The sequence below is a fragment of the Scyliorhinus torazame genome, chromosome 13 (assembly GCF_047496885.1).
Source record: "Scyliorhinus torazame isolate Kashiwa2021f chromosome 13, sScyTor2.1, whole genome shotgun sequence".
Taxonomy (NCBI): domain Eukaryota; kingdom Metazoa; phylum Chordata; class Chondrichthyes; order Carcharhiniformes; family Scyliorhinidae; genus Scyliorhinus; species Scyliorhinus torazame.
In genome coordinates, this window is record NC_092719.1 from 175364787 (window position 1) to 175387875 (window position 23089).

A 23089-nucleotide genomic window follows, 5' to 3' on the forward strand; every position below is an offset into this window, starting at 1 on the left:
TGTACATCGCCTTCATCCGAGCACACTTGACAGTGCCCGACGCATTAGAGGTGCTCCCCCAGTGAGGGGTTGGATCCTGGGCGACAGGGATATACGCTGCGGTCGTGGCTGATGATGTCCACCAGGAGGCCGCAGACCAATGCCGAGAACCACAATAACGATGCCGATGCTTTTTTAAAATTCATTTATGGGGTGTGGGCATCGCTGGTTAGGCCAGCATTTATTACCCATTCCTAGTTGCCCTTCAGAAGGTGATGGTGAGTTGCCTTCTTGAACCGCTGCAGTGCAAGAGGTGTAGGTACACCCACTGTGCGATTAGGGAGGGAGTTCCATGATGTTGCCCATGACAGTGAAGGAGCTATTTCCAAGTCAGGCTGGTGAGTGACTTGGAGGGAAACCTCCAGGTGGTGGGGTTCTCAGGTATCTGCTGCTCTTGTCCTTCTAGATGCGACCAGGAGTGTGATTGAGCGGTGCATCGGTGTCCTGAAGATGTGGTCCAGGTGGACCGCTCTGGTGTGGCCCGAGGAGGGTCTCCCACATCGTGCTGGCCGGCTGCGTCGTCCACAACATCGCGCAGCAGAGAGGCGACTTATTGGAAGAGGAGGGTGAACACCAGGCCTCGTCCGATGAGGAGGATGCGGAGGAGGGCCAGTATAGGCAGGACATGGGGCCTGGGCAGCCACAGGAGGCCGCGCAACATTTGGGCCAAAGCCGCTATACATGGGACAATCAAATTGCTTCCAGATTCGCCGACAAGGGGACCTGGCCACTGGCAGCTCGAATGTCCCATCCCACTCCCAACACCACCCCCAACTCCACGCATCTGCAACCCCCCACCCCCCTCCCCCCCCCCCATCTCTCTCCCCCCCCCCCATGCTTTCCACCTGGGGACTGGCCCTGGGTTGGCTGTATCAGCGGCTCTGGCCTATGGGATGTAGGATGATGACGGCCCGCTCCGTAATGAGCTCTGGTGTTCCGCATCGTTTGACGAGGACTGACCCTACATTGTCTGCCCGACTAATCGCTGCATGTGTGCTGGCTATTCCCATATCATGGTTCCATTAAACTCCAGGTGTGGAGATGGGGTCCGGGAGGGGGTGGGGCAGGGGTCGGTGAGGGGGGAGGGGGGGGGGGGCAAGGTTGGGTACTGGGGTGCTGTGCGGTACCGGGTCATGCATTGGGCAGGCCCTACCACATGGCGTCCCCACATATCTGGCCCCCGTCACTTGACGCCTCCATCCCTCTGGGACTGTGCCACCTACCACTAGGACTTTGCCATGTCCCAAGGGACTGTGCCACGTCACTCAGTGACCGTGCCAGGTTCCTCTGTAACTGGCTCTGGTCAGCCTGCACCAGGCCAATGTCCTCGACGCCTGCAGCTCTGACCTGTTGAGAGTGGGGCAAGCTCTGGAGCACCAGTGGAATGTCCATGTCGCTCAGGTATATGGCTGCCCTATCCTGTGCCTCGGCCACCGCCTGCACAGAGTACCCCAGGCCTGGGACATCTTGACCCATGGTCGCTAACTTCGCACAAAAGGCCTCCACCACGGACGCCACCCGTGCGGTGTAGGCCTGGGTGGCACGCATGGTCGGCACCACTTCCTGCCCCTGGAAGTGGTTGGACTCTTCCAACTACACCTGGAGGCGAGGGACCCCAGATTGACTGGCCCCGTCACCAGATAATCCTGCAAGAAATAAGACAAGATTCATAATTAGATCGCGCGTAGGCATGGCGTGGGGGTGGGGAGTGTGGTAGCACACATGCCATTGGGACATCACAATTTGTTGAGGGCTCATTTGCATCTCCGATGTCAACCTTCACCTCGGCAACTGCCCGCTCTTCAATCCCACCGCCCAGGTCCAACGCCCTCTGCTCTGTGACGGGGAGGGGCTGCAGGGCTGGCGGGCCCCCTCCAGTCTTCTCTCTCTCCCTGCGGTTGTGGGCCGCCTTCTCCTGGGGGGACAGAAATGCAGTTTGAGACACTCGGATGCGGGCAGCAGAGTGGGGTCTGCGGCCAGTGGCCTGTGTGTGCGGGCGGTATGGTGTCGGCATGTGGTGCAGGGTGGTTTGCGAGCAGCCTGCCAGCGTGTGGGGTTCAATCACCCTCTAGGGGGTGGTGGGGCGGGGGTTGGTGCCAGAGACACAGTGATGGTGATTCACTCTGGCTGGCATTGGGAGTTACCCATCCTCACCCAGTGCTGCTTTCAGGTCTGCCTTGTGGGGCCGCATGGGGGGGGCTGGGAGGTTGATGGGTGTGGGGGATGTGGGACGATGGTTGGTGCCAGGGGCACGGTGGTGGTGATGACTCATCCTGAGGAGGTCGCGGAGCTTCTTCCTGCACTGCTGCTTGGACCTGGCGGTGTGGCCCACGGCCCAGGCCCAGTTGACATCTGCAGGTGGCAGCCGCCTTCTCACCCGGGGAACAGGGTGCCCTGCCTCTCCTCAACAGCATCCAGCAGTGTTTCCAGCTTTGCATCGGCGAACCTCGGGGACGCCCTCCATGGTGGCATCTTCTTGGCTGGAATGAGACTAGGTGGGGAGTGGAGTGCTTCGAGGCAGCTCCAGCTTGTCAGGCTCCCCAGTGCCAATCCCAAACGCAGCGAATCGGACACCAGTGTCAGTTGGAATTGCATTCGCTCCCAATGGCGCTGGTGCTGGCTCATTAGCATATCGTGAATTGCTCCAGGTCCGTGCCTCTATCGGGGCAGTAGAACACCCGCGATTCAGTCCCGGCATCAGCACTTAGTCTCTGAAATAGAGAATCCAGCCCAATTGTCCTGAACTATAATATGATGCTTCACTGGATTAAGCCTTCAGGAGAACAGCGACCACAACACCATACACCACTGCCATGGCAACCTCTACAAGACATGCCGGGTCATCAATATGGACACTACCATCACACATAAGAATACCACCCACCTGGCACACGGTACATACTCATGCGACTTGGCCAACATTGTCTACCTCTTCAATGCTGTATTGTGAATATTGGCTGTCCAATAATAAAACAATAAATTGGGTAGAGCCATGCCCTCTGATTGTCCATCTCTTTGGAGCAAAGCCCATGGATCCTCGGAGTCTTACCCACCCAATAAAGAAAGGTATTAATTTGGTGACTTTTACAAAAAAAAATTTGGAGAAAAATAGGAAGACATTGAAAAATAAATAAAAATCTTGGGAGTACATTGATTTTAATTGTCTAAACCTTGCCCGCCAAGGACAGCGGCAGGTTATCCCGCCTCTGTATGTTTGACTTGACACTCTCACCCAGGCTGGTGTAATTTAATTTACTGAGGCCCAATTGTGGGCCACCTGGACCCCAGATAACGAAAGCTAGTCTTGGCTCAGTGAAAAGGTAGCATCCCTAATTGGGCTCTCCTCCCCGAGAAACATTCACTCTGGTAGAAATTCAACTTCTAACCAGAGAAGAAGCCAAAATTATTAAGCAGCTTCATTATTTTGTCCATGGAGGGTACCGGGTCCATAATATAAAGAAGTAAGGCATCCACGTAAAGAGCAGGCAAAGTGTATTGGCCAACAGTTGTCGACCCTTAAAGAAATGTGGCTGATCGTACTAGATTATCTTGGGGAGGCATGGCTCCAGCACCGATACAGATTAGGGTTCAGGACACAGTTTAGGTCCCCACCCAAAATACGCCGATGCGAATCTAAATCAGGGAGGGAGGGTGGCAGATTAATAAAATTCATATCATTCCTGTTTGGGACATATATATTAACCAGAATCACCAGAGTGCCCGCCAGAGAGCCACAGACAATAACATGTCTGCCAATGAGGTCGGCCAAGAGCTTCGAGGCAGAAAACTGAACCATTTTATTGATTAATATTGCTGCACTCCTGGCCCTACCACTGAAGCCCGAATGAAAGACTTGTCCTGCCCAGTCGTTCTGCAGTCTTTTCTGGTCCTTGACCTGTAACTGGGTCTCTTGCAAAGACACCACACCGGAATTTAAACTCTTAAGGAGAGCAAATACTCTCGGCCTTTTCACTGGGCCATTCAACCCCCTGATGCTCCTGGTGACCAACCAAATTGGGTGTCTTCCACCCCCACCACCCCCCTCCGCCCCGCCTCTGGTGTCAGCCATTTCCACCACGAGAGATTACCCAAAAGAGACGTCAAAGGTACAGCAATCGGGCGCACCCAAGATGGCTGCCAAATCAAATCACAAGACTTCACAAATAAAGATCTGAAGGCACCGTCAGCAAACTACCCCCACACCCCTCCTCCCTTGCCCTCGCCCCGAATATTACCCCACCCAAATACACACACACACAAATAGAGGATAGGCAAACACAAACAACTAAAATCAACTCTAACAAACCTAAACTTAAACAAAACAAGAACTCTCAGCTCATTATCTAAACAATTACTATAATGAGCTGCAGCCGACCCTTCAAAACTTCTCCCGTTGGCTAACTCTTAGGTTGGCATGGAGGCTCCCAACTAGAGTTAAGAAAATACTGAAACCCCATCAACCATTGCCTTCCCACAGGGAGCTATACATTTTAATAACAAACAGACCAGAACCTCACTTTAAACTAAACCCCAAACTGAAAATTCAACCCGAACAAGAACAGGAAATGCAGAAATAACCACGGAACCCCAACAATGCAACCATTCAACTTGCCTGTCCCCAACACAAAAAAAAGAAATTACACCACACGTGCCCAACCCATCTTTCTTCACAAAGGAGTCTTCCTCTCTGGGCGGATCAAATACGTAGTCCTTTCCATCGAACGTCATGCTAAGCCGAGCCGGGTACATCACACCAAACCGGACGCCACTTTGTACAAGGCGGCCTTGGCTTTGTTGAATTCAGCCCTCTTCTTCACCAACTCCGCTCCCATGTCTTGGTAAAAACTGGTGGCATGGCCTTCCCATTTGAAGTCTCGATGCTCCTTTGTCCATCTCAGAACGCGCTCTTTCTCTTTGAAGCTACGGAACTTCACATTTACCAAACGCGGTGGATTTCAGGTCAAGGCCTCTGCCGGAGTGTATGATGGGCTCAGTCTAACTCAGGAAAAGACGTGAATCCACCCTCCCCACCATCTTACTGAACATCTCTGCAAAGTACTACGTTGGGCCTTCCACATTTGGAATGTTTTGCCTCCTGGATCGATTCTGATCATTTAACTTGGCCTTCAATGGTTTAGTCACTTCGGCCAAAAACACCTCCGCTTCCTGTGAGGCAATCTGATCACTGTGCCTCGAAAGGGCCACTTCTATTCTTTTATCTATGGGCTTTCACCGTTTCATTGGTCTTCTCCAGAGGCGTTCGGACAGGGGCCAAAGGCTCCACCATTGATTTCCGGAGATCCTCCGATACGACCCACCAGTGTTTATCAAGTTGCTTCGCCAAGGCACTCAGTCATTAGTTTAGTGGCTGGAGCCCCAGAGGCTGCCTCCGCCATTTTATCTGCCGACAAATGCTGAGAGACCTCAGATTCCGTCGACGAACATCTTTCCTGACATTTCTGGGCACTTCAAAGAACAAAGAACAAAGAACAAAGAACAAAGAAATGTACAGCACAGGAACAGGCCCTTCGGCCCTCCAAGCCCGTGCCGACCATGCTGCCCGACTAAACTACAATCTTCTACACTTCCTGGGTCCGTATCCTTTATTTCCCATCCTATTCATATATTTGTCAAGATGCCCCTTAAATGGCCCTATCGTCCCTGCTTCCACTACCTCCTCCGGTAGCGAGTTCCAGGCACCCACTACCCTCTGCGTAAAAAAGTTGCCTCGTACATCTACTCTAAACCTTGCCCCTCTCACCTTAAACCTATGCCCCCTAGTAATTGACCCCTCTACCCTGGGGAAAAGCCTCTGACTATCCACTCTGTCTATGCCCCTCATAATTTTGTATACCTCTATCAGGTCTCCTCTCAACCTCCTTCGTTCCAGTGAGAACAAACCGAGTTTATTCAACCGCTCCTCATAGCTAATGCCCTCCATGCCAGTCAACATTCTGGTAAATCTCTTCTGCATCCTCTCTAAAGCCTCCACATCCTTCTGGTAGTGTGGCTATAGACTATAGACTATACTTCAATCATATAGGATCCTTATCCCATTAATTATGTGGGTTTTCAAACGAAAATACCCCCTGAAACTAAGAGAAATGGGAAAAAAGAGCAGTACTCCAGCGAGAGCCCCTTCGTGCATGTTTTTCCTTTACATAACACCACCACAAGTCATGAATCAACCCTTATATCAGGAGAATTATAATTATTTCAGATCACACAAGTAAGCAAATATTATATTATGCTGCTTAAATAAGAATTTAAACACCGCTTACCTGCAACCACTGGTGATTTTCTGTTGTCCAAAAGCTGCACGGTTGTGCTCGCTGTCACAACATGACTTTTATTTTCAGTCCCTATCAAAATGAATTGTTCTTTATTAGTATCAAAGGAAGTTGAACGTATCATAAATAATTATTCTTTCTCCGATTCCATCTGTTTTTGTGGAAATCACCCCATTATTCATGCTGCTACAACAATAACACATGAAAAGCATGGATTTAATCAAGCCTCTTTCATTCAGTCCATGCCTGATCATTTGATCATGTGCTTCTTTACTACATCATTTGTATCTCTCCTGCGTGAGGAAACCTCCAATCCTTCCTTCACCTCCTTGGGAAAATAAATAATACAAATAAAGTTCAAGAATTATTGTGCAATAACACTCCAGCCCTCAATCCTGGATAACAGTAAGGTTTTATTCCAGGATTTTACAATGGCAGCAGTATTAAATTAATTTTCAACTAGCATCAAAATGAGTTTCAGGTATTTTGTTGCAACTAATTTGTCTTGGTGTAAGTCCCATTATCTTTCAACTCCAGCTGAACAAATCATTGATCTGTTGAAGAATAATGGATACTTTAGAAGTTTATTCCAGTTCACAATGAGATGCACGGTTATCTTTCTCATACTTTCCATTGTCAAAATAATGGTCAGTGTCATACCTTAATTGCATAACATTAAGTATGGTTAACATTTTAACTTCATTACCATTTAGAAGAAATACATAATTTATCAACAAATGGGTCTGCTTAAACATCAAATAGCAAGGGATTCTCCGTTTCGGAGACTAAGGGCTGGATTCTCCAATTTTGAGGCTATGTCCGGAGCATGGGCGGGATTCTCCGACCCTCCGCCGGGTTGGAGAATCGCCGGGGGCTGGCGTGAATCCCGCCCCCGCCGGTTGCCGAATTCTCCGGCACCGGAGATTCAGCGGGGGTGGGAATTGCGGCGCGCCGGTTGGCGGGCCCCCCCCCCCCCGGCGATTCTCCGGCCCGGATGGGCCGAAGTCCTGCTGCTGGAATGCCTGTCCTGGCGGCGTGGATTAAACCACCTCTCTTACCGGCGGGACAAGGCGGCGCGGGCGGGCTCCGGGGTCCTGGGGGGAGGTGCCACAGGACGATCTGGCCCCGGGGGTTGCCCCCACGGTGGCCTGGCCCGCGATCGGGGCCCACCGATCCGCGGGCGGGCCTGCGCCGTGGGGGCACTCTTTTCCCTCCGCCTTCGCCATGGTCTCCACCATGGCGGAGGCGGAAGAGACCCCCGCCACTGCGCATGCACGGGGATGCCGTGAGCGGCCGCTGACGCTCCCGCGCTTGCGCCGCCCGGCAAAGTCATTTCCGCGCCAACTGGCGCGGCACCAAAGGCCTTTCCCGCCAGCTGGCGGGGCGGAAATCAGTCCAGCGCGGGCCTAGCCCCTCAAAGTTAGGGCTCGGTCGCTCAAGATGCGGAGGATTCCGCACCTTTGGGGCGGGACGATGCCGGACTGATTTGCGCCATTTTTGGCGCCGGTCGGCGGACATCGCGCCGATTACGGAGAATTTCGCCCCAGGTGTCTAGTCTTACAACCAAAAAGTCAGCGGCGCCCCTGCACCGATACTCCATCCGGTGGGGGGCTAACAGCCGCACCGTATGAAGCCCCTGCAGATACAGATTGAGAATTGCCGGTTCCGTGGCCGCGCACGCGCACGGCAGCAACCTGCAGCGGTCGCGCCGTACAACATGGCACTGGCCACGCATCGACCCGGCCTGCCAGATAGTGCCCCCCTGTAACCCCCCCCCCCTCTGGACCACCCTCTACCTGTCCCCCCCAGCCCCCGCCGAAGCCCCCCCAACCAGCAGAACGGTCCACCCCCCCCGGAACTATGGAGGCGCTGGACACAGTCCGCAGCCGCCACGCGAGATCCCCGAAAACTGTGAGCACACGTGTCCCACGCCATCGGGAAGTTGGCCCATCGGGGGCAGAGCATCGGTAGAGGGCCTCATGTGACGTCCTGAGGCCTTCCACAAGGCGTGCAGCGTACCCAGCGATGACGCCATTTTTTAGGGGATGGAGCATCCAAAAAACGGACCCGCGCTGATTTCAGCGTCAAAACGGATTCTCCAGCCAATCGCCGAATGAGATTTTGGCGGCGACAATTGCAGAATCCAGCACTAAGTTCTCCCACCAGAGCAGAATCACTCCTGGTCTGTGATGGTGCTAGGAGTGGTGCCCAGGAGTGATTCGTTCTCCCATGCCATGCACGGCGGAGAGGTTCCAGAATTACATTCCAAATTCCATTACTGGCCCACCATTTTGAGCGGGCTGCCTGATTCCGAGGTCCAGCGTCTGCCCCCCCCCCCCCCCCCCCCCCGCCCCTCCCGACACATTCTAAATCTTGCCCCCCACTCCGCTGAAAAGTAGGGGCATCCTGCTCCCCCCCACCACCACGATAAGAGTCGAGAGTTGCTGTGTCACCCCTGCCCGGAAGCTAAAGAGCAGTCCAGGCAGAAATAGTGAAAAATCACTGCTTTTTCACTCACCTGTCCCTTACACTCACTGCTTCAAACAGAAGTGTAGAAAGCCACAGCTGTTACTTCATAGAAAATCAAAACACATCAATCCTTTAATCTGTGAGGCTTTTATTCACTGTCAAAGAGAAATAGCTTTTAGTCGGCTGTAATTGACATGGAATAGCTTCCAGGCAGCCAGGTGTTTGGATTGTTTATTTTCATCTCCCTTCACGCTTGACTGGAAGTGGCAATGTGTAACACTGTAATACCTCCTTTGTATTTATGAGTCGGGCACTGAGTCGTTATGTGTTCCATGGTCTGTTCTGTGTGACCACAGTTGCACAAAGGAGACTGTTGATACTCCATTGTACATCAGGTATCCACATGCCTGCATCTGCCATGGTTTGTACAGATGTCCTTGAGCTTTATGGGAGTTGAAACCAGGAACCTACTGTATTGGGTCATTCACCAGAGTTTTGTTTTGTGACTTCTTCTGAGGACCATTCATTTTTCCAAGCTTCCTCAAGATTGAAATTGCATTGCCTGAGGTTATATGCATAGGTCGAAAAGGGCTTATGTGACATTACTCGGAGATGAGGGACATAGGTGAAGTCCTGGTGGACGGGGTGGCATTTGTTTTCCTCAATTCACTGAATTTCATGGAGGGTTGCTGTGCCACGGTGGATCAGTGAGTTGGGGGGGGGGGGTAGTTTGGGTGACCAGAGTGTTGTACCCAATTCATTTTTTCCAATTAAGGGGCAATTTAATGTGGCAAATCCACCTACACTGCACATCTTTGGGTTGTGGGGGCGAAACCCATGCAAACACGGGGAGAATGTGCAAACTCCACACGGACAGTGACCCTTAGCCGGGATCGAACCTGGGACCTCAGCGCCATGAGGCAGCAATGCTAACCACTGTGCCACCGTGCTGCCCCGTGGAGTCAACTTCAGGGTTCCATGATGCATCTCATTCCAGTGGTCCGTTGAACATCATCCAGTTGAGTGTGGTTACTTGCGGTCCATACCAGTGCACAATACTCAGCTATGGAGTACATAAGGGTCATCACTTAAATCCATAGTACTGGTGCTGAGGCTCCTCAACTGCTCTTTACCAGTTTCTGGATCAAGTTGACCCTTGACCTTGTCTTGGTGGCTACCTTTTTCATGTGGTCGCAAAAGTATGGTCCAGCTTCACTCTGAGGTAAGTTATGTCATACAAGGTTGTCGCAGTGGGTCACATACAGGGTGCATTTAGCTTTCTTATTTTCATGCTGAAATTCAGTGACTGTTGTTATTTGGGGATTGGTTTGAACTGTAACTACTCAGACATGATGTTGAGGTCCTTGTTCAAAGTGAACTCAATGTTGTTGAGGGTAGTTGCTTGCGTTACCAGAACAAGGTCATCCACATATGCAAATTTTCTCAACTTTGCTGGTGGAATGCTGCTCATGCAGGTGTTGGAAAGTGTCGGTGCCAGTACTGAGCGTTGTGACAGTCCATTGTTGAGCGATCAAGGTACGTTGATTTTGTTGCCAAGAGGGACACATGCTCATTATTGCCCAAAGCAGGCAAAGTGTTTTGGGGCAAGGGGCACCCCATTTGGGTTTCAGCATCAAGCCTTTAATCCAGACCATGTTATAAGGTCAGCACGGTAGGATAGTGGTTAGCACAATTGCTTCACAGCTCCTGGGCCCCTGGTTCGATTCTCGGCTTGGGTCACTGTCTGTGCGGAGTCTGCACGTTCTCCCCAGGTGTGCGTGGGTTTCCTCCGGGTGCTCCGGTTTCTTCTCACAGTCCAAAGATGTGCAGGTTAGGTGGATTGGCCGTGCTAAATTGCCATTAGTATTGGGTGGGGTTACTGGGTTATGGGGATAGAGTGGAGTTGTGGGCTTGGGTAGGGTGCTCTTTCCAAGAGCCGGTGCAGACTTGATGGGCCGAATGGCCTCCTTCTGCACTGTAAATTCTATGATTCTATGATTAAGCCAATGACAAGTCTGTAAGGGATACGCTGCTCTTGAGTTTCCTCTGAAAACCGGCTTCAATGTGCTTGTGAGGGCACGAGCTTCATCGCAGCAACTATGTTTAGGCCAGAAGCCCCCTTGTTCTTCAGGGATCCCGACATTGATGAGAATAATATGTTTAGGAGTTTGTAAATTGTGTACTGAAGTGATATTGGCCTATTGCTTGATGGATCATTGATCAGCTTGGCAGGTTTTATTATGGCACAGACCGGCCTCTCTCACCATGCTTTTGGGATGCACCCAGATTCCATGTTTTTGCTGTACAGCTTCCCAAGCCACTGGAGTTCCTTCAGGCCTAGTTATTGGATTTCCAGGGAATACCATCTCTGCCAGCTGCCTTCCCTTTCTTCAGCTCAACAATGCCTAATGGGGATGGGGGCTTGTAGAGGGATCAAGGTCATTGTCCAGGATAGTTGATGATGGACCTCTCTCACTGTGTTCTTGGCAGAAGGTTTTTTTGTAATCTGCACTAATTGGAGGCCATGGAATTGGGGTAGACCTTTGATGCCTGTTATTCCATATGAATAAAAGCCCCAAGATGATGTAAGATGGCCAGACACAGTGACTAAAATGTCTGAAGTCCAAACCTTTCATGCACTCAATCCATTGCTGGCATGTGGTGAATCTAGAGACTCAAACAAGGCCTTTGTAACCTGTGGGCTGCCACACTGATTGTATTTCCAGATCAGGTCCTGGGTCTCCTTTGTCCAGCAGGGAGTATATCCTTTCCTGAATCCTCAGGTATGCTCCTTTTGGCGGCAGCGGTCAGGAGACAAAAAAACCAATGTCAACATTCCGGGATCGCAGAGATTCAGGTCACCACTTTCTTGATGGCTTCCCTAATGCAGTCTCAGTCAGCTTTTGCCAAGTTCCACCATGCGATTCATTTTGGTGAGATCTCAGGGATTTCAATAATGACATGGTGATGATGGGCCTATGTTGGCTGTTGAGGGAGTCATAGAGTATTTTGCAGGATGTGTGTTCCCACTTTGGCCTTTGGACACGATGGGGAAGGCTGAGTTGTAGCTGCGTTGCCAACAGGCAGAGTGTAAAGTTGCTCATTATTTGTGATCAAAGACCAGTTGCAGGTCTTCTACAGACATCCAGTCTGTTAGGACTTTGCCGTTAGCTTCATTTATCTCATAACCTCATGTAGAGTGGTGACTGTTCAAATCACCAACATTTACAACTCTGTTTGCAAGAGCTGGTTTTGGTCATTTCAAGTTCGGGACTTTACATGTTAGTGATTGATATCTCAGATATCAGGTACAGTTAGAAAGACAAATAGCATGCTGACCTTCATTGCAAGGAGTTGGAGTATAAGGGCAAGAAAGTCTTCATGCAATTGTACAGGGTTCTGGTCATACCTCACCTGGAGTACTGTTTGCAATTTGATCTCTGTGCCGAAGGAAAACTATACTTGCCTTGAATGGGATGCAATGAAGGTTCAGCAGATTGACTTGTGGAAGATAAGGGTTGTCCTATAAGCGGAAGGGTTCAGCTATTTTGGACTGAGATGTGGAGGAATGTATTCATTCAGAAACTTTGCGAATCTTTAAAATTCTTTATGCCAGATGGCTGTAGGCTGCCAGTTGTTGAGTATATTCAAGGCTGAGATCAAAAGATTATTGGACTCTATGGAAATCAAGAGAAATGGGGATCAAACAACAAAGTTGAACTGACACCGAGGCTCAGCCATGATCTTATTAAATGATGGAGCAAGTTCGAGGGGCCTTGTGACATACTCTTGCTGTTCTTTCATCTGTACGTAAATCTATTATTTTTGGCAAAATGACATGATTATACAGTGTGTTGGTGCAACAGGAAATATGGGGACATTTCACACGATCTCTATGGTCTGGATTTTCTCCAAGTCAGAATGAACTGGGAGCCCTCTAAAAAATGGTTCCCACTTCTGGGATTTCAAGCCCGCTCTTGATGTTTCTGATTTTCAGGAGCGCCTTTTCAGGCTGCAAACTGGTTTGGGCCAGTAGCCGGCACTCTGCACTTCACAACAAACCAGATCCATTGTGGGGATTGGCATATCACAGTCCTTTGCAATTTTCATGAAGTCAGGCCAGACTTTCAACAGGTTAATGGATTTCTGGACCCTCAGCCAAGTCATTTCTTGGCTGAGAGCTAAGACATCCACTAGAGTACTAAAACATCTGAACCCCAGAGAAAACATTGCTTGACAGACAGATTTGGCTCTCTGATCAATGCTGTCAACTGCACAAAATTTATTTACTCAAGACAAGGAGGTTTTAAGTGCTTGCACTATCGCCTGTATTTTAAAGATCTGGTTGATTGACAATTTTATTGGGCTGTAGTAAAATGAATGTTTTTAAGGAAGTGGAAATTTATTAATAAATGACTTTCTTTAAAAGCTTTTTTAAAACACATCCTCTTGTCACAACAGGATCCTTTTGCAGAGTGGGTGAATGGGTATGGAAGTGCCATAGCTTTTCATGAGGAGCATAAGACGCCATAGGGGTTGGTTGGGGACATCTCTTTTCATGGGGACGTGAGGAACATATGGTTTGTTTGGGGGAATTACCTTTGCCCATGGAGGGCCATGGGGCATCATAGGAGGTGAGTGGGGGGCATGTGGTGGTATAGGTGGGGCAAGGAGAGTGTATGTGTATATGTGTGTGTGTGTGTGTGTCTGTGTGTGGTGAGGGGGTGTGAGGGGTGGAGGACCTGTCGGTTTTTATTATAACTGGGGACGAAGGCCAACAGCATCAGAAAAGGCCTCTCAAACAGCTCACATCCACACCCAGCAACCTCTGTGGCTGCCTCTGAACCTTTTCATGTGTCAGCTGGCCCAACTGCACTCAACATCCACTCCGCCTCACCCTCCCCAACGCATGCACACGGATGCACACACACACGGACACACATGCACCAATGAAAATCCTGTCCAGCTGAGCTGGGTATTTTCTCACTCCTACTACCCACCTTGAGAATGGAAATCCAGCCCAGGGGCTTTTCACAGTAACTTCATTGTAGTGTTAATGTAAGCCTACTTGTGACAATAAAGATTAATATTATGTGGTTTACAGACCGGTATTAATGTTATGTCATTCATGGCACATAGAAGGGTGCAGACTTCAGCTCTTTGGAACATCAGCTTGCAGAAACTGCCTTTCTGCCCAGAACACAAATTAGAATTGTAGCAGAAAAAACAAACTGGAATAGCTGAGAGAATTAGATCGTAGAGAATCATAGATTTAGATCTCATAACTAATCCTTTCTGTTACTAACTGTTGAATATCCTGTAATTTTCTGGGTTGCATAAATACTGAAACTCATTAACAACTGAAAGCAAACATGCAGGTTCAGCAAGTAGTTAGGAAGGCAAATGGCATGGGCGGCACGGTGGCGCAGTAGTTAGCACTGCTGCCTCATGGCGCCGAGGACCTGCGTTCGATCCCGGTCCCGGGTCACTGTCTGTGTGGAGTTTGCACATTCTCCCAGTGTCTGCGTGCCCTCACCCCAACACCCAAACATATGCAGGGTAGGTTGATTGGCCACGACAAAACTGCCATTTATTTGGAGAAAAAAAATTGGTTCAAACCAACCTCAAATAACCAAATGTGTCTTTATGTTTTTTCCAGTTTTGAGTTGAGATTTGTTAAAACACCACACATGACTATTCAGACATTGTCACTTCCAGATTTTCATATTTGAGACTTTGATTTCCCTTGCCTTTGCTCTGTCTAGCATTTTTCTGGCTTTTGCTTTTAATGCTTCAGCGAAATACTCAACCAAGCAGTGAAGAGGATTAAAGTTCCAGGTTTTGATATCGTATTACAGAGCTCTTTGCAGCAGTCAGCTAAATATTTTCTCTGGAGTGGCCATGATTATTTCCTGGAAAATGTAGAACTCGGAATAAGGTGACAGGTGACAGGATTTAAAATGAACATTGGTCTGGGTGAACACTGTTAGGGTAGAGGGAAGAATTCCAAAGGCTTTGGAGAGAAGTAACAAATTCAAAACTATGGAGAGTATCCAAATTATTCTGTCCTGCAGCCATAACATGTTATGGGTGGGCTAAACTGGTGGAGAGTGGGACTTCTGCCCCTCACTGGCCGGGGCTGGGGAGTATAGGGGTCTCCTTACCCCATTGTGCGACACACCAGTGTCTATCTGGGCAGTACCTTTCTGTGCAGCCACTGCAACAAAGGGCCGAGGTTTTACTGGGGGTGGAGTGTGACATGAGGTGGAGGAGTGGTTGTGGGGGGGGGGATTGGTTGAGGGCTCACGATGGCGAGCGGAGATACAAGCATGCGAATGATGAAGACGTTTTCTAATGTTCAATTTGATCATCAGTTTCAAGGCATCGGCACTCAGCTCAATCACATATGTGCTGTTTTCAATCAAGTATGAACAAAATTTCATAATAAATGCGTCGATCTTTTTCTGGAATAAAATTTCATCCTTCCAGCCTTGATGTACCACCAGAGGATCCACTAGGGCAAATCCAGCCCTGGACTGAAGCCAGCCTCAGCCTTTGATCTTCATTTTATATCTCCATGAAACACTGGATGCCTGTGCGATGACTAGATAAAGTCACATTGCTGTCATTGTTCATCTCCTTGGCCTCTAGATTTACACGGTTATGAAATATATTTATAGACAATCATTATATTCTTATTTATAGACATAACCTTCTATTATTTTAGTCCCTTTATATGGAGTCCAGCTGTAGAATAACAGACTTCTTTCAGATAGTTGGCATATTATTCAATGGTACAATTGCGGAATTTCTTTATCAAAAGGACAAAATAACTGATTTTATTTCATACTATAACAATTTATACTTCACCAAACGAATGACTACATTATGTCCTGTAACTCATTTCAAGGTTACCCTGGATGTAAAGGTGTACAAGTGTATGTGAGATGGGTGCAGGAGGGAGCGTTTGGCGGATGCAGGAACTAATTTCAAAGAAAGTTGTTCTCTTGTCTAAGTAATAGCGAAAAAGTTTTTGGAGAAGAGCTTGCCTGTTAAGTATTCATAGTTCACCGATTACAATGCCTCATATATAACAGCATCATCACCACACTTTGGAAAGGTTGAGATGGTCCTTGAGATAGTACAATGAAAATTTACCAGAATGGCCCCAAGATTGGGAGATATAGGGCGAAATTCTCCGGAAACGGGGCGATGTCCGCCGACTGGCGCCCAAAACGGCGCAAATCAGTCGGCCATCGCGCCGCCCCAAAGGTGCGGAATGCTCCGCATCTTTGGGGGCCGAGCCTGAACCTTAAGGGGCTAGGCCGGTGCCGGAGGAATTTCCACCCCGCCAGCTGGCGGAAAAGGCCTTTGGTGCCCCGCCAGCTGGCGCGGAAATGACATCTCCGGGCGGCGCATGCGCAGGAGCGTCAGCGGCCGCTGACGGCATTCCCGCGCATGCGCAGTGGAGAGAGTCTCTTCCGCCTCCGCCATGGTGGAGACCGTTGCGAAGGCAAAAGGGAAAGAGTGCCCCCACGGCACAGGCCCGTCCGTGGATCGGTGGGCCCCGATCGCGGGCCAGGCCACTGTGGGGGCACCCCCTGGGGCCAGATCGCCCCGCGCACCCCCCAAGACCCCGGAGCCCACCCGCGCCGCCTTGTCCCGCTGGTAAGGTAGGTGGTTTAATCTACGCCGGTGGGACAGGCATTTTAGCGGCGGGACTTCGGCCCATCCGGGCCGGAGAATCGCGGGGGGTGGCCCGCCAACCGGCGCGGCGCGATTCCCGCCCCCGCTGAATATCCGGTGGTGGAGAATTCGGCAACCGGCGGGGGCGGGATTCACGCCAGCCCCCGGCGATTCTCCGACCCGGTGGGGGGTCGGAGAATCTCGCCCCAGAGTACACAATCTCAGACTAAAGGGACGATCCTTCAAAACAGAGATGAGGAGGATTTTCTTCAGCCAGAGGGTGTTGAATCTGTGGAACTCTTTGCCGCAGAAGGCTGTAGAGGCCAAATCACTGAGTGTCTTTAAGTCAGAGATAGATAGGTTCTTGATTAATAAGGGGGTCAGGGGTTATGGGGAGAAGGCAGGAGAATGGGGATGAGAAAAATATCAGCCATGATTGAATGACAGAGCAGACTCGATGGGCCGAGTGGCCTAATTCTGCTTCTATGTCTTTTTGGTCTTACATGCACAGACGAGTATATAAATTAGGAGTAGGAGTGGGCCATTTGGCCCTTCGAATCTGCTCCATCATTCAATAAGATCATGGCTGATCTGATTGAGTCAATACCACTTACCCTCCTAACCCCCAGATATCCTTTGACTCCCTTAGTCAAGAGTCTGTCAACATCTACTTTGAAAATATTCAACGTGTCTCCAAAGTTCCACAGACTTGCGACCCTCTCATAGAAAAAGTTCTCATCATCCCTTTAAATGGGAGACCGCTTATATTTAAAGTACGCCCTCTGATTCTTGTCTGTCCCACAAGGGAATATATCCTTTCAGCATCCACTCTGTCAAGCACCCCTAACGATCTTATATATTTCAATAAAATCACTTCTCATTCCTCTAAACTCCAATGGATGCAGGTCCAACCTGTCCAACCTTTCCTCATAAATCAGTGTCAGAATCAGTCGAGCAAATCTTCTCTGAACTATTTCGAACGCACTGAGATCATTTCTAGATGAGGGGTGAGATTCTCCAACCACCCGCCGGGTCAGAGAATCGCCGGGGGCTGGTGTGAATCCCGCCCCCGCCGGTTGCCGAATTCTCCACCACCGGATATTCGGCAGGGGCGGGAATCGCGCCGCGCCGGTTGGCGGGCCCCCCCCGCTCGATTCTCCGGCCCGGATGGGCCGAAGTCCCGCCGCTAAAATGCCTGTCCCGCCGGCGTAGATTAAACCACCTCTCTTACCGGCGGGACAAGGCGGCGTGGGCGGGCTCCAGGGTCCTGGGGGGTGTGCGGGGCGATCTGGCCCCGGGGGGGTGCCCCCACGGTGGCCTGGCCCGCGATCGGGGCCCACCGATCCGCAGGCGGGCCTGTGCCGTGGGGGCACTCTTTCCCTTCCACCTCCGCCACGGTCTCCACCATGGCGGAGGCAGAAGAGACTCTCTCCACTGCGCATGCGCGGGAATGCCGTCAGCGGCCGCTAACGCTCCCGCGCATGGGCCGCCCGGAGATGTCATTTCCGCGCCAGCTGGTGGGGCACCAAAGGCCTTTTCCGCCAGCTGGCTGGGCGGAAATTCGTCCGGCGCCGGCCTAGCCCCTTAAGGTTGGGGCTCGGCCCCCAAAGATGCGGAGCATTCCGCACCTTTGGGGTGGCGCGATGCCCGACTGATTTGCGCCATTTTGGGCGCCAGTCGGCGGACATCGCGCTGTTTCCGGAGAATTTCGCCTGTGGTCTCACCAATGTCCTCACCAATATCCTCTGCAACTGTGGCAAAAATCCTTACTTTTATATTTTATATATCCTAGGTCCAAACATGTTTGGCTGCTTCATCAATGATCTTCCTTCCATCATAAGCTGAGAAGTGAGGATGTTCACTGATGATTGCATAATGTTCAACACCACCACCACTGACACATTGGGCGAGATTCTCCACTCCCGCGCCGGTTGGGAGAATTGCCTGGGCCGCCAAAATTTCCCGGGACGCCGGTCCGACGCCCTCCAGCGATTCTCCCAAGCGGCGGGAACGGCCCCGTCGAGTTCCGCGGGCCGCAGGCCGGAGAATCGCCGGAGACACCCAAAATGGCTATACTCCGGCACCCCCGCTAGTCTCAGGCCCGGATGGGACGAGCGGCCAGGCCAAAACAGCGGGTTCCCCCGGGCGCCATCCACACCTGGCCGCTGTCGTCGGGAACAGCGCGGGAACGCTGGGGGGGCGGCCTGCGGGGGGTGGGGGTGGGGGGGGGATGCTGCACCGGGGGGGGTACCTCGAATGTGACATAGCCCGCGATCGGTGCCCACCGATCGTCGGGCCGTCCTCTCTGAAGGAGGACCTCCTTCCTTCCGCGGCCCCGCAAGATCCGTCCGCCATCTTCATGCGGGGCGGACTCAGAGAGGACGGCAACCACGCATGCGCGGGTGACGCCAGTTATGCGGTGCCGGCCGCGTCATCAATGCGCCGCCGCCTTTACGCGGCGACAAGGCCTGCCACGTGTAGATGACGCGACCCCGATCCTAGCCCATTGTCGGGGCCTGAATCAGTCGGGATAGGGCCGTTTCGCGCCGTCGTGAACCTCGACGGCGTTCACGACGGCGTGGGCACTTCGGCGCAGGAGTGGAGAATCCTGCCCCTAATGTACCATCCACAAGGTGCACTGCAGGAACTCACCAATAAATGACATTACATTTGCCTCCAAATCAGTTGCTATGTCTGCATATTATTTTTTTGTGATTCATGCGCCAGAACACCCAGATCTCTATACCTCAGACTTCTGCAATCTCTCTCCATTTATTCAATTTTTTTTTTAATCTAGAGGGGATGGCAGGGAAGGTAGTGCAATGTTCCTCCTGCAGAATGTTTGAGGTGAGGGACGCCGTCAGTGTCCCTGCTGATTTGATCTGTGGGAAGTGCACCCATCTCCAGCTCCTCAGAAACCACGTTAGGGAACTGGAGCTGGAGTTGGATGAACTTCGGATCATTCGGGAGGCAGAGTTGGTCATAGATAGAAGCTTCAGGGATGTAGTTACTCCGAAGAATAAAGATAGATGGGTGACGGTGAGAGGGGCTGGGAGGAAGCAGTCAGTACAGGGATCCCCTGTGGCCGTTCCCCTTAGTAACAAGTATACCGCTTTGGATACTGTTGGGGGGGGGGGGGGGACTTACCAGGGTTAAGCCATGGGGTACAGGCCTCTGGCACAGAGTCTGTCCCTGTTGCTGAGAAGGGAAGAGGGGAGAGGAGTAGAACATTAGTCATTGGAGTTCCCTGTCATCCCCTCTAAATTGAAAAAAAAATTGAATAAATGGAGAGAGATTGCAGAAGTCTGAGGTATAGAGATCTGGGTGTTCTGGCGCATGAATCACAAAAAAATAATATGCAGATATTGCAAGTGATTTGGAGGCAAATGTAATGTCATTTATTGCAAGGGGAATGGAAACTTTCATAGTCATTCATGGGATGTGGGCTTCACTGGCTGGACCAGCATTTATTGCCCATAGTTAGGGGGATAGATAGGAGATTCTGTGGGAACGAGAGAGACTCACGGTTGGTGTGTTGCCTCCCAGGTGCCAGGGTGCGTGATGTCTCGGATCGTGTTTTCGGGATCCTTAAGGGGGAGCAGCCCCAAGTCGTGGTCCACATACGTACCAACGACATTGGTAGGAAAAGGGATGGGGATGTAAGGCAGGAATTCAGGGAGCTAGGGTGGAAACTTAGATCTAGGACAAACAGAGTTATTATCTCTGGGTTGTTACCCGTGCCACGTGATAGCGAGACGAGGAATAGGGAGAGAGGGGAGTTGAACACGTGGCTACAGGGATGGTGCAGGAGGGAAGGTTTCAGATTTCTGGATAATTGGGGCTCATTCTGGGGTCGGTGGGATCTCTACAAACAGGATGGTCTGCACCTGGACCAGAGGGGTACCAATATTCTGGGGGGAAATTTGCTAATGCTCTTCGGGAGGGTTTAAACTAGTTCAGCAGGGGCTTGGGAACTGAATTGTAGCTCCAGTATACAGGAGGTTGAGAGTAGTGAGGTCATGAGTAGGGTTTCAAAGTTGCAGGAGTGTACCGGCAGGCAGGAAGGTGGTTTAAAGTGTGTCTTCTTCAATGCCAGGAGCATCCGGAATAAGGTGGGTGAACCTGCGGCATGGGTTGATACCTGGGACTTCGATGTTGTGGCCATTTCGGAGACATGGATAGAGCAGGGACAGGAATGGTTGTTGCAGGTGCCGGGATTTAGATATTTCAGTAAGCTCAAGGAAGGTGGTAAAAGAGGGGGAGGGGTGGCATTGTTAGTCAAGGACAGTATTACGGTGGCAGAAAGGACGTTTGATATGGACACGGCTACTGAGGTAGTATGGGCTGAGGTTAGAAATAGGAAAGGAGAGGTCACCCTGTTAGGGGTTTTCTATAGGCCTCCAAAAAGTTCCAGAGATGTAGAGGAGAGGATTGCAAAGATGATTCTGGATAGGAGCGAAAGCAACAGGGTAGTTGTTATGGGGGGCTTTAACTTTCCAAATATTGACTGGAAACGCTATAGTTCGAGTACATTAGATGGGTCCGTTTTTGTCCAATGTGTGCAGGAGGGTTTCCTGACACAGTATGTAGATAGGCCAACGAGAGGCGAGGCCATATTGGATTTGGTACTGGGTAATGAACCAGGACAGGTGTTAGATTTGGAGGTAGGTGAGCACTTTGGTGATAGTGACCACAATTCGATTACGTTTACTTTAGTGATGGAAAGGGATAGGTATATAGCGCAGAGCAAGAGTTATATCTGGGGGAAAGGCAATTATGATGCGATGAGGCAAGACTTAGGATACATCGGATGGAGAGGAAAACTGCAGGGGATGGGCACAATGGAAATGTGGAGCTTGTTCAAGGAACAGCTACTGCGTGTCCTTGATAAGTATGTACCTGTCAGGCAGGGAGGAAGTGGTCGAGTGGGGGAACCGTGGTTTACTAAAGCAGTCGAAACACGTGTCAAGAGGAAGAAGGAGACTTATGTAAAGATGAGACATGAAGGTTCAGTTAGGGCGCTCGAGAGTTACAAGTTAGCTAGGAAGGACGTAAAGAGAGAGCTAAGAAGAGCCAGGAGGGGACATGAGAAGTCTTTGGCAGGTAGGATCAAGGATAACCCTAAAGCTTTCTATAGATATGTCAGGAATAAAAGAATGACGAGGGTAAGAGTAGGGCCAGTCAAGGACAGTAGTGGGAAGTTGTGCTTGGAGACCGAAGAGATAGGAGAGGTGCTAAATGAATATTTTTCGTCAGTATTCACACAGGAAAAATACAGTGTTGTCGAGGAGAATGCTGAGATTCAGGCTACTAGACTAGAAGGGCTTGAGGTCGATAAGGAGGAGGTGATGGCAATTCTGGAAAGTGTGAAAATAGATAAGTCACCTAGGCCGGATGGAATTTATCCTAGGATTCTCTGGGAAGCTAGGGAGGAGATTGCTGAGCCTTTGGCCTTGATCTTTAAGTCATCTTTGTCTACAGGAATAGTGCCAGAAGACTGGAGGATAGCAAATGTTGTCCCCTTGTTCAAGAAGGGGAGTAGAGATAACCCTGGTAACTATAGACCAGTGAGCCTTACTTTTGTTGTGGGAAAAATCTTGGAAAGGTTTATAAGAGATAGGATGTACAATCATCTGGAAAGGAATAATTTGATTAGAGATAGTCAACACGGTTTTGTGAAGGGTAGGTCATGCCTCACAAACCTTATAGAGTTCTTTGAGAAGGTGACCAAACAGGTGGATGAGGGTAAAGCAGTTGATGTGGTGTATATGGATTTCAGTAAAGCGTTTGATAAGGTTCCCCATGGTAGGCTACTGCAGAAAATACGGAGGCATGGGATTCAGACTGATTTAGCAGTTTGGATCAGAAATTGGCTAGCTGGAAGAAGAAAAAGGGTGGTGGTTGATGGGAAATGTTCAGACTGGAGTCCAGTTACTAGTGGTGTACCACAAGGATCTGGGGCGTCATTCTCCGACCCCCCGCCGGGTCGGAGAATGGCCGTTGGCCGCCGTGAATCCTGCCCCCGCCCCCGCCGAAGTCTCCGGTACCGGAGATTGGGCGGGGGCGGGAATCGGGCCGCGCCGGTTGGCGGGACCCCCCGCTCAATTCTCCGGCCCGGATGGGCCGAAGTCCCGCCCAGAAATTGGGACCAGGCGGCGTGGGCGGGCTCCGGGGTCCTGGGGGGGGGGCGCGGGGTGATCTGGCTGCGGGGGGTGCCCCCACGGTGGCCTGGCCCGCGATCGGGGCCCACCGATCCGCGGGCGGGCCTGTGCTGTGGGGGCACTCTTTCCCTTCCGCCTCCGCCACGGCCTCCACCATGGCGGAGGCGGAAGTGACTCTCCCCACTGCGCATGCGCGGGAAACTTTCAGCGGCCGCTGACGATCCCGCGCATGCGCCGCATTTCCGCGCCAGCTGGCGGGGCAACAAACGCCATTTCCGCCAGCTGACGGGGGGGAAATCCCTCCGGCGCCGGCCTAGCCCCTCAATGTCGGGAGCTCAGTGATGGGCTCAGTGCAGGAAGAGATCGGGGTGCCGCCCCGAACTTGCGACCACCTTCGGGCTTCCCATCGCGGCCTCTAGACCCCCCCTCCTCCCAACTTACCTC

The 23089-nt window shown here is 51.0% G+C and overlaps 1 protein-coding gene across 1 annotated transcript in view; it reads right to left on the reverse strand.

Annotated features, from left to right (window-relative positions):
• cacna2d3a (calcium channel, voltage-dependent, alpha 2/delta subunit 3a) overlaps positions 1 to 23089 on the reverse strand; it is a 1400547-nt gene that overhangs the window by 411913 nt on the left and 965545 nt on the right. Inside the window, exon 27 of the mRNA XM_072472475.1 lies at positions 6321 to 6401. Within this exon, the coding sequence (XP_072328576.1) occupies positions 6321 to 6401 (81 nt within the window). The remainder of the gene's footprint in view (positions 1 to 6320; positions 6402 to 23089) is intronic.